This window comes from Monodelphis domestica, chromosome 3, assembly GCF_027887165.1.
Source record: "Monodelphis domestica isolate mMonDom1 chromosome 3, mMonDom1.pri, whole genome shotgun sequence".
NCBI classification, from domain to species: domain Eukaryota; kingdom Metazoa; phylum Chordata; class Mammalia; order Didelphimorphia; family Didelphidae; genus Monodelphis; species Monodelphis domestica.
The window spans coordinates 89044562-89060594 of NC_077229.1; the positions used below are offsets into that span (position 1 = coordinate 89044562).

Here is a 16033-nt window from a genome sequence, read left to right on the forward strand (position 1 = left end):
GGCAGTGCCAGCTGTCCCTCTGGATACCTCCAGGACCTGGTGAAGGATCAGGAAGGGAAACCTTGCGGACAATAAATCGGCCGAGGAATGGGCAGATAAAAGATCTGGTTCCTGGCTCAGTTCAGTAAGAAGTTAGGCCAGGCAGGACGGCAGGCCTCAGAGATACAAAGACTTGATGTGTGACTCTCAGCCTGCTTCCTAATGGTTACGATATTAATACTGGCAGGCTGGGTGCTAGGACACCATTTTGGACACTGACGTGCTTAGATAAACAAGCAGAGGCCGCCTTTTCCTATCCTCTGCCCCCAGTCCCATGGGTCCAGCTCCAGTTCTCTTCAAATGGGACAATTATTGAATCGGCCGAGGTCAGACAGAGGCAGATGGACCCGAGGAAGTAGCGCCATCAAAGGAGATGGCCAGCTTACCACCATGGATTAGCCCCAAAGAACGACATGGTCGATGGACTGTGCAAAGGACGATTGACTTCATAGTGTTCCTTTGGTCAACAACCAATACTGCAGCAGAGTAGAATCAGGACTGTGTGGGGCCCCCAGTTTCCCCTACAGCTGTGGCTACAGAGGGAGCCTCCCTTGTTCTGCCCTACACTATCAGGGTTGTCTGCTGGAGAAGATGGGGCTTTCCTGGGGCTGGAAGGAATCTCATCGGGACAGGTGGTGGTGGCGCCATTCTTTATGTCATCATCTCCCTTCCACCCCACCTAACCCAGCTCTTCTATTACCACATCCCCTTCTCTGGGCCTGGATTGATTCCTAGCAAATGGGGGAGGGGGGGAAGGTATAGGGAAACCCTAAAATGGCATCATTTCAGAGACCCAGAAAAGCTCAGAGAAGTGACCTTCCCTGCCAATAAAGCATTCATTCCAACAGATCCAATTCTTGGTCCCCAAACCTTGAGGGATTCCCCAGCCTGGAATGGGAATGCTCAAGGCCTTATGACTTCCCCTCCTCCCTGGAAGTTTTGTGATACCCTCCCTTCTCTCCCCCCTTCCCCCTTACAATGTATTTCCGCACCCCAAGCCCACCCCCTCCCTCCCTCCCAGACAGGATAAAGCAGAATGAGACAAACGAGGCAACCAACAGGGGTGTTTACAGCTGTTTTTAGTGGTCTTTATATACAAGAAAAAATGAATGTTTTGCGTTTCATTTTTGTCCTTTTTTTGGGTTTTTAAAATTATTTTTAAAGCCCCCCTCCCCCAAAAGTGCATTTTAATCCATTTCTTTTTTTCTCCCACACGTTATAAACACTCAGATACAGTCCATGGAATGTCTTCTCTGTGCTTGAATCTGCTGGCTGGGAACCCCCCCAGACCCCAGGGCTCTGAACCCCATTGACCACCTTGCCAGCCCCTTTCCCCCCATTGTCAAGAGGAAGGGACTGGCTAGAAGCTCTTTTGTGCCTCTCCCCCCTCCACACAGCCATTCCCCCACACGCCCCAATAAAGTTTAAATCTGTATATATAGATATATAGAGAGAGCTGGACTTGGCTCTGGGGACTCGGTCGTCCTGCAGACACTTGGCTCCCCCAGGCTCAAGCCGGACTCAGCCGCACGCTTCCTCTGCTTAAATAACTCTTTAAAATAAACTGCAAATATAAATATCTTTCTTTCTTAAAAAATAGTTTCTATTCTCCAATCCGGCTGCCTGAACAATCTAAACTCCAGAGCTGGGGAGCTCACGGCCGGGCAAGGAAGTGTCTGGCATGGGGAGGGGGACAGGGAGGAGAGGAATGGATTCCCCAAAGAACAAAGGCTTCTCCTCCTGCTCCCCACTTTCCTTCTCCCTGTCATTTGAGTGCTTTGTTCTTCCTCCCTCTTGCCCTCAAATCCCTGGGCTGAACCCCTTCCTCCATGCTGACCTCCAGCCTTGGCCATGTGCAACAGAACCACTCCCGTCGTGGTCAGTGGGTCTAATTAGTGCAAAGAACAACACCCCCAATCCTCAACCCCTCCCCCATCTAAGGTACCTCTGTCCCTGAAGCAGGGTCTTTGCCCAGCTCTCATCCCACTCTGACCTCTGGGGTAGAACGGGGGAGGCCCCCCGCAAAGGAGGGAGGTAAAAGGGCAGATGCCAGAAGCTTGGTTACAAAGGTGATGATTGAGGAGGTTGGGGGGGGGGTAGAGATTAAGTCTGTGGAATGGCTGTGGGGACCCTAAACATGGAGGCAGGGACAGGTATCCCTGACGGGGCCAGGCGTCGGGAAGCCTTAGGCCTCCCGGGCCCGGCCCTTGGCTGTCCCCCATCCCTGCCCGTCCTCGGGCCCTCTGGCCCAACGAGGGGACAGCATCCTTTGGTACTACGGCCTGCCAGTCACCCAGTGCAGAGCCCCTCTTCATCCCGCTCCTGCCCCATCCATCACATTACATTCACTGGTTCCTGTTTGAATAGTATTTTTGCATGGTCTTGGTGAGTTTCTTATACTTTTAACCTCAGAGGGAGAAAGGAGGGAGAAGCAGCATCGGGAACATGGCCAAGTGCCCCCCAGCCCCTACCGCAGCCGTGAGCTCCCCTCTGGCTGACCCGTCTAGAGACACCAGCAGCGGAGGACGGAGGGAGCCCCTCTGCGCGGGGCCTCCCCCGTGCCCCACTGAGGTTGGTCCCCTGAGACCCCTGGCTCCCGGGGAGAAGGCCCCCCCAGGGCCCTCGCTTCCAGCGAGCCCTGGCCCAGTAGCGGACGCACAAACATGGCTTTACCCACGATGGAAGGAAGGAACAATTTTGTCTCGTTGCTTAAAAACAAAACCATGGAACAAAGAAATTTCGCTGTTTCTGTTGACGCTTCAGCGTGTTCCCCACCACCACCACCACCACCACCACACACACACACACACACTTTGCTTTTCGGTTTTTTCCTGAAATGCAATAATTCTTTGGCAACACTTTATCACAACCTTAATTTAAAAATAAAAATAAAATCAATCCAGGTTTATATACACTATGCGGATGAGCAGGGAGAGCCGGGCAGCCTGTCTGAGGTCCCATGCACGGGGAGGTTAAGGCAGAACGGGCCTAGGGAAGGGGGTTCCCAGGGGGCAGCGGCACGCAGGCAGGCAGGCAGGCAGCGGGCGAGGGGGAGCTGGGTCTAGTGCAAACCTTCTTGAGGCTTGTGTTAAAGTGTTGCCTACATGTCCTATCCCCTTCCCCCTCTGATTTCATGTCGTCAGCAGATGAAGGGGTGGTATCTGTGTTCCCCAAATGCAGCTGCCCACCAGGCACTGCCAGGCCAAGCCGGGCTTCAGCTGGGAAGTAGCTCTGACTGGTTTTATTGCTGAGGGGCCCCAGGAAGGGAGGAGGGGGAGGTCCTGAGGTTGCACCTGGGGAAATGTTCCCCAGAAATGCCCCCCTCTGCTCGCCTCCCCCTTGCTGGGGAGCCTGTCACTCCTCCCTCCCTGGAGCAGATGGTGATTCCAAAATAGCTCACCCTGTGATTTTTCAGGTGTGAAATAGGCCAGGCTGAGGCTGGGAGGGGCCAGAGTAGTCAGCCAAGGCTGGGCTCCAGCTCCCGCTTGGCGGGTGGAAGGATGAAGCCCCCCTGCTCCGCCTGCCCTATCCCAGGGATCCTGAGACACTGGGGGGGGGGGGGGGGCGGGACTCTTCCTAAGCCACCTTCTATGAAAACTTCCCTTTTTGACATCTCGAAGGTGCGCAGGGAAAGGGAAGGAGGGGAAGGAGGGAGTCGGGAGATGGGATGCTGGCGGCTGAAGCTAAGGAAACAGATACCACCGCTTGGGGGCTTCACCAGAAGGAACTCCAGAGTTGCGTCTATTTACAAGTCCATCTGCACTGGGATTTTGCATATGTGTGAGGGGGGCCAGTGCTAAGCAGAGGTGCCCTCTAGGAGTATAGGAGTCAGAGTGGCCAGGGCACAGGGCCCTCTCCCTACTGGCCAGGGATTGGGGGTGGGAGCTAGGAGCCCCGGGGAGGACCCCCAAACCCTCTCCTCCCAGAGAATTGCAGAAATTCGGGGGGGGGGCAACAGGGGCCAGGGCTATGCTGACAGGTGAGAACTCCAACAGACCTGTCCATGGAGTCTAGAGCGGTCTGGCCTCTGGAAGATGTTTCCCCCAACACCTTTTCCACCCCCCATTCATGGCCTAAGGCTCAGCCATAGCCAGCTCTTTAGGGATGGGCATCCCAGGGAGAGGCCCTCATTTGACAGTCAGTGCCTCAGAATAAAAACAAGGGTGTCAAGGGCAAAAGAAGCCCTGAAATTGGGTACTTCCCCCATCTACGGGCCCCATTTAATGGTAACAGGCCTTTCAAGATGGCCGCTCTAGGCAGACTCTGCTAGCCATGTTTTTAGTCTGCCAATGTTGGAAGGAAGCCAAAAGGCAGGTCCTGAGGGAGTATGGGCAAGGAGTGGGAAATAGGGTGGAGGGGACACGAGGGGCCAAGGGCAATGGGAGGCAGGCATTTCAGAAAGACCATTCAGACTGGTCTAGCTGGTTGTAATGTAAGTGATCTAGACAGAGCCCTTTCTCAGAACTCCCTTCTCTCAGGAGACCCGCTAGGGCCAGGAGCCACATCTCTGGCCAACAATGGCAAGTAAGACATGGAGCAACCATGACAGAACCAAAGAAGAGAGAACAAAATGGAGGAAAGGAAAAAAAATCATCCCAACACAAAACCCCATATTCCTGCCTGAGATTCAAGCTTTGTTGCAATGGGCAAATATTCTAGAAGGTTCTAGTCCTATAGCAGAACCCCCTAAAGCCCAGTTCCTGGTTCTACTGAGGGAAACAGAAGTGGATTCTGCATCAGTGGGTTTTTCTTTTTATTATTTTTTACAAAAATAAATTGATTTTTAAAGGAATTTCTCTACTTTTTTCTTTTTTTTTTGTAATAATCACTTTTTTATCTTTTTAGTTTTCCATAGAAGTTGGTTGCAACTTGTAAACATTTTTTTAAATTAAGAATTCAGATAAAGTGTAGTACCCGTTCCATCACAAAGTGCTAAGACTTCAAACGTGGTTGGTTTTTTTGTCTTTTTCTACTTTTTTTCTTCCATTTTATAAATTTTTTTTTACTTATTGCTTTCACTGCATCAAACATCTCCACTCTCTCTCCTTCCCCTCCCCACCTGCCTGGCCCTGGTCCTGGCACCAGCTGCCCTGACCACCCTGCCTCTCCCTCCATCCTCTCTGCCAACATTCACCCTGTGCTGCCTCTCTGGAAAGGTGTTTTAAAAATAATCTAAAAAGTGCTTTTTGAGGGAAAGGGCTTTTATAATCTCTGAACATCTCTTTCCCCAAGAGGGGCTGGGAAGGCCTCTGGGGCCCTGGCAAGGCCACACAGGCTGTTAAGTGGCCCCCCCCACCTCCCCTGGCAGGGTGAGATGACGGGGTCCCTGATACGGCTCACCCTGGCCGGGCGGGGAGGGGGGGGGGTTGCAGAGATGGAGAGGAAGCCCACAGAGCAGGGACTGACACTAAGTAGTAAGTGCAGAGGCAGGAAGGAGGGAGGATCCCCTCAGTGTACCCCACTCCACTTCCCCAGTCCCCCATCCCTGGGCCTCCCCATCTCCTTTTATCAGCCCAAGAAAATAAATATATTTGGGTTTCAAAGGCCAGGAGAGAGGAGGCCCAAGTAGGCATCTAGGAGCCATGACCCCCATTCTCAGCCTCCCCCACACCCCAGGAGAGAGTAAAAGCAGGAGTTGGGGCGGGAGAAGGGTGATTTTGGGGAATAGGAAAGTTGTGCGAGGGAGGGGGTGGGGACAACCCCCAATAAGTGCCCTGAGGAAAGGGGAGGGGTCAGCGGTGTGCAGAGCAAGATCAAGGAGCAGGGTGGGGAAGGGGCTAGTTTAACGTCCACTAGCAGTGGACGGACATCTTTTAAGGTCTTGTCTGAAAGACTCAGGAAGAAGGCCCCCCCACCATTCCCCGCTACCCCTCAACACCATTACTTGTGGGGAGGGGGTGTGGGAGGGAACCAACCAACCAGTGAAAAATAAAAACCCAACTGTCAATCACCCCCACCCCATCTTGAACCCTCCAGAGCCCGACCAGGCCCAAATCAAGTCCTGGAGTTGAGTTGGGACCTGGAGCCTGCCACCAATGCCACCACAAAAATGGCCTTGGATGGGCCCAAATCCAGATCTCTGGGTCCCCTCCCTGGTGGAGAAGGGGGATGGCAGGCCTAGAAATAGTCTTCTTCTAAAAAATCATGGGGTCCTGGAAGGGAAGGGGATTGGAAGAGGAAGGGAGAAAACATCATTAAAGAGAAAATCGGAGGATAGAGCTAACTAGATTTTGTGACGCTTCATATATATATATGTCTATATATATATGTATAGAGAGATCTGTATATAGATAGAATTTTTCTGTGTGTTTTTGGTTTTAGGAGAGTCCGGTCGTTAAGTTACCGTCAGCTGACCCTCCCGCTACATTCAACCTGCCCGGGGCCTCAGGCTGGGGCTGCTCTTCTTCCTCATCTTCTTCCTCTTCCTCCTTAAAGTGCTTCTCTGGCCGGGGGCGCCGGCCGTCCTGGGCCACTGGGGCAGGGGCTGGAGCAGCCCCTGCCCCCGAGTCGCGCACCCGGGGCTTCCGGCCTCGGCGGGAAGGGATTCCGTTGCAGCCATCTTTCTTGAGGTGCCTGTGCAAGTGGTCGGAGCGGACGAAAGTCTTGAAGCAGCTCTCGCACTGGTAGGGCCGCAGGCCCGTGTGCACCCGCATGTGGTTCTTCAAGTCGTAGTTGTGGGCAAAGGCAGCCCCACACTGCTGGCACAGATAGGGCTTCTCACCTGTGTGCTTTCGCATGTGCACCTTCAGCTTGTCCTGCCTGCAGGGGGCAAAGACAAGGGCTTAGTGGGCACGTATCATAGGCCCTGGGGGCCTCTGCTACCCCTACGGTCCCTTCCCTGCTCAGGGCTTACCCAGGCCCTGCCTCATCCCTGGGGCTCAACCCCTACAAGACCTAAGAACAAAGAGGCATTTACTGGCTCAACAAGGGTCAGGAGGGGAGAAGGCTCCGAGTACGGTGGCTCCCCCCACAGCTGGGGCTCAACAATAGCCCCAATTCTGCCCAGAGCTGCCCAAACTGCTCTAAGCAGAGGAAAATGCTGGGATCAAAGATTGGGAGCTGAGGAGACCATCTAGTTGAATCATGTCCTTTTCAGAGATAAAGAAATAGTTTTTGAAGAGGAAAGAGAATTGCCCAAGGTCACAGATGGTGACAGAGTAAGTGACAGGGGGAGACCATGAACCAGGGATTCTCGGAACAAAACCATGATGATTAAGGCTCCAAGGGGACCCCTTCTTGCCCCAGAGCACCTAACGCCTCTGAGCAAAGGCCCAGCTCCTATTCCCCTTTCCTTTTCACTGAGTGAGGAAGGTTGGGGTGGCCTTTCAGGGAGTCTTGCTTGGGGCTTTCTTGCTTGCCTTTCAGGGGGAAACCTCAAAGTGGGAAGGAATTAAAAGGAATGAGGATCTCCCAAGGGGCCCTGCCCACCTTCATAAGGAAGAAGGCTGCTCTGCAGGTACTCCTGTCCTTCCCAGAGCTGCTTAGAAGCTGCTTGCCCACCTTCCCCATAACTTTACAGAGGTAGAGACAAGAGGTTACTGGATTTCAAGAGTAAAAATTCTCAGCTCTAGATCGCGCAGTCTCCCACAGAGGCCACCTAATGCAACCCTTCTTGGTTTGCCAAGGAGGAAAAATGAAGTACACCATTCTATCCCAAAGCATCCTTGGATAGCTGTCTCTTTCCCATTCAGAGTTCCTTGAAGCCTCTGGCAGAGATATGGGAAGGGATTATCAGGCCCCATTCCACAGGAAACCAAGGTTTCATCTCCTCTAGTCTTTGCTAAGCAGAAGGGGCTTCTTTTTGTCACCCCATCCTAGAAGCCAGAGCTTCTGCTTTCATTTCGGCAGCCCCACAGGGGCCCTGGGAGCCCTCAGGTTCCTGGGATCTCTTCTGTGTGGCTACCTCTGCTCCACTGCCCTGTTTGGGTTCCTCCTTCCCAGAAGGGCAGTAACTCCTCCACTTCTGTCAGGGCCCAGCACACAGTGGGTGCTCAAGGCTCATTGACCGACTGATTCTCAGGGACCTTCTTCCCCTCTCCTCCAGTTCTCTGTGCTGTTCTAAGATCCAAAGACAAGCAGCAGCATCACCATCAGTATCACTTAAGCAAATTCTGAGTTGACTGGTCACTTTCCCATTTATTGTCTCATCTGAACCTCACTGCACTACCCCTGGGGGGAGGAGGCACTGAGAAAGGGCCAATATCATCATTTAACAAATGGGGAAACTGAGGCTGAGAAAAACAAGAACTTGCCCAAGGTCTGCAGCTTCCCTCCCTGCTCCAGGAGGAAGTTCCTGTCTCTCCAGAACCCACTGGGAGGTGGGGCTTTCCTAAGCCAGAGAGAGAAGGAAAGGAGGAGCAGCCCTTTGGATCTCGGCAGCCTTGGCTGGGAGGGGCAGGGTCCCTCAATGAGCTGGGATTGGAGGTGGGAGGCAGTGGGTTTCCTAACCCTTTGGTGACGACTGTATAATTATGGCCCAGTCTCTGCCACAGGCCCCCATCTTACTCAATGTGCCTGGTGACTCACTGGGGGCCCCTGCTGACTCTGGGTCCTATGAGAGGGTGGGTAGGAGGGGCCTAGCTAAGGAGAATGGCTGGTGGGAAGGGGGGGGAGAGGCCTCAAGCCCCTAGTCAGAGTGGGAAGAAAAAGACTGCCCAGGGTTGGAGAGAGGGTAAAGCCTAGGGCAGCTCCAGCGCCAAGTGCTAAAAAAGTTCTCAGAGCAACAGGAGCAGATGGTAGGGGGCTGACTGGGTAGACCGGGGAGACCCTGGGAGTAGGAGTCAAGAACTCTGAGAGGCTCCGAGCCAGAGGCCCCGAGTTTGAATCTAGATTATGCTCTCCCCCATGTGACCACAGACAAATCACTCCTGCCCCTCCCTAGGGGGCTTCCGTTTCCCCTTAACTGACACGGGCTAATAATGCATGCTGCTTTTCTAGAGCTTTCTTCTTATGCCTCACAAAGTTCTTTCTTCACAGCAAGCACTGCCTATATTGTCCCCATTCTTCTGATAAGGAAATGAGGCCAGAGGGGACATGACCTGTTCCAGGTGACACAAGTGTCAGACTGGGCCCAGAACTCTGTCTCTTGGCCCTGGGCCCACAGCTTTCCTCCTTCCTTTCCCTCTCACAAGACAAGAAAGTGCCCTGGAAAGACCCCTAGGGACCCTCGCCCAGGCTTTTGCCCTCTGGGGCTGGCTTCAGGAGAAATTCTGACTAGGGAGACACCCCTCCCCCCACAACAGAGCTGCCTTTGATTCAGAGTGAAACTGAGCTCTGGGCAAGGGGAAGTCCCCAGTGGGCTCCCCAGGGCTCCGGGACTGGCATTGAGTGGGGTAGGGGGCACTTGGGACCCACTGCCCAGGGCTAGATGTATTGGGGGGAAAATGCACTACTCTTCACTGGCATCTTCAGGTTTGGGAGCAGAGTGCTGGCCGGAGGTGGTATCACTTGCCAAGTCACTCTTTGAGTTTGCTTGGTTGGGAGCTTAAGGATGTGGGTTCAAATCCTTCCTCTCATTAGCTATGTGGCCCTAAATAGGTCATGTCTCCTCCCTGGGCCTGTTTCTTCAAAATGGACAGAATAATACACACATATATGCTTCAGAATTGTGGGGAAGAAAATACATCTGGACCTGTATAGAAATTGGAATGGCTTCTTCCTGCCTTTGGAGGTCTTGCTCTGCACTGGGACTGACTATCCCATCTCTCTGCCCTTTCAGATGGCTTCTGCTCCCTGCTCCTCAACCCTTGGGGATTTCTCCCTTCTCCATTGGACCTTGGTTTGCTCAGTGGCTTCTGAGTCCTTCAGCATCCTGGAAACTCCCTGGGTCTGTTCCTTCCCTGACTAGAAGATCTCTTGCCACATGAAGTCAAGCACAAACATGAACGCCCAAGGAGGGCTCCACGAAGACTTCTAAGCAGAGGAGCCTTGGGCTACCCGATCCCCCCTCTTGGGAATGCTAGGTTCTGCTTCTCCCTGGAGAAAGACGGTTTCCACTGGGCTCTGTAGACCCTAACAGGAGCAGCACTTACCAGACTATTTCTCTCTTTCATTTTTAGGGGTAAAAGGACCTCGGGTGTAATCGAGTTCAACCCCCTAAATGGACTGAAGAGGACACTGAGGTCCAAGGAAAGGAAGTGACTTCCTTGAGGTTGTGCTGTGAATAAGGTAGCAAGGGCCAGACTAGAACCCAGGCTTCCTAACTCCCAGGCAGTGCTCTCTGCACCCCCCCTCCCCCCAATCTGGCTCCTGGTACATAACTGACATTCCAGGCCTCTTGAGTATGACACACCCCTTGCTTGTCTTTCTTGCCTCCTCTTCTACTAGAGTATGGGGAAGGGGTTCTCTGACCCCACCTCCCCCGTTCTGATGGAAATAAAAAACAGCCTTGCTCACCTTCTACATCCCCTCCCTTTCTGTTTGAGGAATGAAGATTCCTCCTACAGCTGGGGAGGGGGCCAGCCAGGGGTGTAGGGAGGGCCCCTTTGGGGAGGGCCCACAGAGAACCTGGGACAATGGCATCTTTCTTCAGTTTTCACACTGGGTGGGGCTGGGGGAACCCCAGACTGGGCCCAGGGGAGAGCTGAGTCACTGGCCCCAAAGTGTGTGTGTGGGGGAGGGGGACATGAAGGGGAGGAGCTCTCAGGACAAGAGAAAGGCCGGTAAAGGGCAGTGGCAGAACCCGGCTGGGCCTTGCTGAGAGAAAACAGGGGGGAACAAGCTTCCCTTTGCCCCAGGAAACAGATCCTCTCCCTGGCCTGGCCTATCTCTTCCCCTCTTCTCTTCCTCTCTGATAAGAGCTGAGTAGCTTGGACTCGAGACCTCTATCTCCTCTCTGAGGCCCAGGGACCCCTGCTCTTCCCAGGCACAATTCCATCCTACCCCACCCTCAGCTCCCCTGAAGGTCTCAGAATTGAAGCTCCTCTTCTCTACGGGCATCCAGAGAACCACTACAGAAGTCAGAGCTGAGAGGGAGCTGTAAGATCACCTTGTGGAGAAGGAAATAGAGACCCAAAGAAAGAAAGTCAACTGACCCAGAACCACAGAGCTGGGAGGTATCAGAGACAGGACTGCGGCCAGAGATCTCCTCCGCTCTTCTCTACGCAACATACAGCCTCCCTCCCTGGTGACCACGGACACCTCCAGTGTGGACCCCCCCAGATTTTTTCACTCCCTGCCCCCTCTAATGCCAATGAGAGAGATGCCCGGAGTTCCCCTGCCAGCTCACCTGGTAAATCGGACTTTGCAGATGTTACACTCATAGGGCTTTTCACCAGTGTGGGTGCGAATGTGACGAGGCAGTTTGCCTGCCCCTTGGATCACCTTCTCACAGATGGGGCACTTCTGGAATGCTTTGGCCCTGATCTTCTTCTCCACCTTCTGGGACCACGACGGGTAGACGTCGCCCTCATGGGAGCCACTGAAATACTTCAAGTAATAATCCATGACACCCTCGTCCTCCTTGCGCTGATCTTCCTCACTGCCCCCACCACCAGCCTGCCGCCCCACCGAGGTGATCATCTGCTGCAGCAGGGCACTGGCAGCCAGCCCGTCCACCTCTGCCCCATCGCCGTCCTCCCCATCAGCCGTCCCTGATAGGAGGCCAGGGGAGTCCCCTGGCTCTGGCGCCTCTGAAAGGGAGGCAGCTTCCTCCTCACCCCCAGCACCACCGCCACGGCCTCCATAGTGCCCATTCTGCGAGGGGGGGAAGAGGCTGGCCCCTGAGGCTGCCTCCTCATCACGGTCGGGCCACAGGCCCTGACTGCTGTCTGGGTCACCATCATTGGCCTTTGGTCGCTCACCCTGGGCATAGAAGTCCAGGCCATTGCTTTCACCACCAGTGGCTGCTGTGGCTGCCGCGGCAGCTGCCGCTGCCGCCTCCTCATCCTCCTCATCCTCTGGGCCGGCAAAGTTGGGGTTGGTCCACGGGAAGCTGTTGGGGAGGCTGTTGATGGGGTTGCTCTGGAAGAATTCAAGGTACTCCTTGGCTCTGAGGTGGTTCCGCTGATCAATTTGATCTACTAAATCCATCTGGTCATTCTTGGCCAGAATTTGGCGGTCCAGGAGGTCGGCACAAACGTCACTGACGGCCGGGATCTCCAGCAGGCGAGCAGCGTTGAGGATGTCACTGACATTGGATGTGCTGACGGTGAGGGTTGCGGTGTAGGCAAAGTCCACCAGGGCGGTGAGGGCTTCGGCGCTCACAAAGTCGATCTCGTAGACATTCTGCTGGTCCACTACAGCCCCCGAGGTGAAAAGCTTCTTGAAGTACTGGCTGCAGGCAGCCAGCACAGAGCGGTGTGTGGGGAACTCTCGGCCCTCCACCAGGATGACCACGTCACACAGTAGGCCATGGGTCCTCTGTTCATTCAGGCTGCTCAGAATGTCGCTGCTGTGGTCAGGGAAGGGGATCCCGATGGGGCCGTCCACACCACCGGCCATCTTCTATGCCAAGATCTGGACAGGGCGGGCGAGAGGGGGAGAATGAAGCTGTGCCCATGGAGCAGGGTCCGCCACCACCTACCCCCATCCCCACCCCCACCCCCGCCTCCACCCTTCAGGAAGAGCAGAATACAGCAGCCACTTTCATAACCCTCATTCTTCAGTGGCTCCCCACCACTCACTAGCCTACTGCCTCCCCCTCAGGCTTAAAGCTCAACTCCTCTAGGAAGCCTCTTCTGGTCCTCAGAACCCCTGAAAAGCTTTTCTCTGTTAGAGTTTGTTACCCTAATGACAATGATAAAAAATCATATCTATTCCTACCCCCAAAGCCCCTAGCACTATGCTGGGCACATGAAAGGCCTTTGTAGAGACTTGTAATGACTCCTTCAGTGGGAACAGAACAAATGTAGGGGGTCTCTTCCATTTAAGACTCCCTCCCTGAGCAGAGGGTCTGGCCTGGGGGAAATGGAGGTAACCACAAGGCCAACCCCCTTTAGAGATGAGTCAGAGGGACAGGGAGGGGCTGAGTTGTGGCCGCCTCGGGGAGGCTCAAACATAGATATACCTCCAGCCATGTCCGGGCTGTATGCTAAAGCCAGGTGCATGCTAATAAGGAGGAATCATAGACTCAGAATACTGGAAGAGATATTAGAAACCATATAGACCACCCATTCTTTTAGAGAAAACTGAGGCCCAGGGAGAGGAACTGACCTGACCAGGGTCATAAAGTAAGTCAAACACAGAACTGAGACTAAAATAATCAATCACACCCCACTGCTAGAGGGCTTTTAGGTCTCCAAAAGTTTTTATCACAAAATCCTAGGATATAGCTAGGACAAAATTATTATCCACATTTTATTACAGGCCAACCTCACAACAAGGGTAACTTCAGTGGGGTTCAATGACTCAGCCCACAGACTTTACATAAAGCTAGAAAATGGGAAGAGTCAAAACCTGAACTCAGGACTTTGGACTTCCCAGTTCAATGTTTTTTTTTTTGGCATTTCCTCTAAGAGGAAAGTGAAGCAAGGAAGCACTAGTGAAAAGAACCTCCTCTCTTCCCCCTCCCCCCTTGTCTCCCACTGGCAGTACAGGCTTCAGAGCCCCAGCTCCCAGCAGAAGGAAAGAACAAGCCAAACCCAATGTGGGGAACAGGAAAAGAGGGTCCCAGAGTCCAAGAGTTAGGAGCAATAAAGATGGCTCAGCCAGCAGACAACCACAGGCTAGAAAACGTGTCACTCCTGAGACAGTCTCCACCAAACCTAGGGACCAAACAGCTGCTTCATACCCTGGAGGTTCTCGGAGTCTGGTGGGGTCTGGGGTGAGGAACTAGCATGGGAAGGAAGTGGTGGGCACGTAGTCATCTTGATAGTGGAGTAATCATTCCTTCTTTGCCACCCACGGGGCAGCCCACTGTCTGGATCCTAATATTTATTAACCAAATAGATTTTCCTTTAAAACCGAGGCTTTCTAGAACCTGGCTACATACACAGTAAGTCACAGATGACAATGCCTCAGTAACCATACAGGATAAACTTGCTGCTTTCTGGATGTAAAGAGCCCCCGAGGACACGGTGCTGGGCCCTCCCTGTGAGTGAGTAATCATGGGGAAATCAGGCTGTTTGCCATCTGGAACTCCCTGATAGGGCCCTTCCCACAATGAAAGGCTCCCCTAAAGAGAAGCAGGTTCTTGCCCTGCCACTAAGCCCCCACCTGTCCACCATCTCCTCAAGCTCCACTTGGGTAGGGCCTTAGGAAAGAATAATTCTTGAAGGGTCAGAACTGAGTGGGCAGTATACAGCATTAGAGTGGAAAGTGCCCTGACCAAGAAGTCAGATGTGGGTGCCAGAATCCTGGCCATGGTACTGACTCACTGTGTGACTTTAGGTAAGGCACTGCCCCTCTCTGGGCCTGTTTCCTTCTCTTTAATATAAGGAGATGGAACTAGATGGTCCCCAAGTTCCTTCTTCTTTTGAAGCCTCATTGCAAAGAAGTCTTTCCCATTTGGTTCTCTGGGATCCCTAGAATTTGGTCTTTCTTCCCCTCCCTCTGCTTTTTCCTACATGGCCATGACTCATCTACCCACCCACCCACCCAGCTCCCTTCCCTATGGAATCTCACCCAGAGATGGAGGAGAGTGAAAATGCCTTGTCCCCTCCTGCCACCTCCCCCAGGGCCCAGCCAACTTTCCTTCCCTTAGCTAGCAGGAAAGGGTAGACAGGCCTCAAAGAGAGGAGAGTCATTTCTACCTTAGGGCCAAAAGGAACCCCAATCTCCCTTTTAGTTAGAGTCAGGATCAAAGGCAAGGCAATGAGGCCCTTTTCTGGGACAAGTCCAGGAAGTTCTGGCTTCTGGATGAGAACCCAAGGCCTGGATGTTTGCAAGCTAGGGAGCTGGTGATATGGGTTATTCTCTTACTGTCAAGAGCTGATAGGAGTCATGGATGGTTCACTGGGCCCCTGACTACCATTGCCCAACTGTGGCACCAAGAAGTTCATCCTAGGGTCTAACTGGATCCCTCAAGCTTCTGAATCCCCCAGAGGCAAGGAGCCTGGTACTAGGAGCTCCAAGAAGGAAAAGCAAGATCTGAGGAGGGAGAGGCTGGGCAGGTGAGTCCCCCTTCCATGAAAGTATTTTGCAGCTCACTTGATAATGGATGTAAAACTAAAAAAAGATTTGCAGATCTTAAAGCAGTAAATGAACATCAGTTATTACAATCTGCAGTGGGGGGTGGGAGGGGCAAATAGCCAGCAGGTCACGAGGGCTCTGCCCTGCCTGGCCGGGCAGCCCTGCCGGATGCACAGAGTGCCTTTTGTGCTGGCTGGCCTCCTGTGAGCCTCACAACAGTCAAGATGGGAGACTACACTTCCCAGGAGTCCTTTCCTCTACTGCCTCCCCCTCCCTCCCTGCTGTCTCATCCTGGCTGTTTATCAAGCCTGCCTGGTCCTTTCTATTCCCCTCCCATTCAGTTCCAACTTCCTCCTTTCCCCACACATATTGGGGGTGGGGACAGGGGAAGAGTTGGCAATTTGCAGCAAGGCTGCTTGGGGGCAGGCATGAGGGAATTTGAGGGGGTAGGGGATAGTAGGGGGTAGGGTGTGTGTGCTGGCACCATCCCAGATTCCAGGCCAGGGAATCATAGGGTCTAGTTGCTGGAAAGACCTTAGAAGCCAGCAACTCCTTCATTTTATAGATGGGGAAACTGAGACAGAGAGAAGGAAAGAGACTTTCAAGGTCAGACTGCAAGTGAGTGGAAGCCAGGGGAGGGGGATCTTCACATGGTGCCATTTCCAGTGATCCCAGTCAAGGCTGGGCTCCTCACCCCAAGCCCAGTCTAACCCCCTAGGTCATCAGAGGAGAAAACAGGCCCATAAACCTTCTTTCCTGAGCTGTCTACCATCTCCTCCTCTGAGGGGTGGTGAGAGAAAAGCTAGTCTTGGAATCAGGAGACCTTGTTCCTATTCTAGCTGGCATGATGAACACCAGAAGTGGAAGCAAAGTGATTGCTAGGTCTAAGTGCACAGGAGAAATACAGATTTATACTTGTGCTTCC

General features: G+C 53.3%; 1 protein-coding gene across 3 annotated transcripts in view; it reads right to left on the reverse strand.

Moving 5' to 3' along the window:
* Window positions 1–1101: 1101 nt before the first annotated feature.
* ZBTB7A (zinc finger and BTB domain containing 7A) overlaps window positions 1102–16033 on the reverse strand; it is a 30121-nt gene continuing 15189 nt past the window's right edge. For all 3 annotated transcript variants that reach the window (XM_056822425.1, XM_056822426.1, XM_056822427.1), the window contains exons 2-3: window positions 11267–12495; window positions 1102–6798 (exon numbers count right to left, since the gene is read on the reverse strand). In XM_056822425.1, the coding sequence (XP_056678403.1) occupies window positions 6357–6798; window positions 11267–12480 (1656 nt within the window). In that variant the 5' untranslated portion in view covers window positions 12481–12495 and the 3' untranslated portion in view covers window positions 1102–6356. The remainder of the gene's footprint in view (window positions 6799–11266; window positions 12496–16033) is intronic.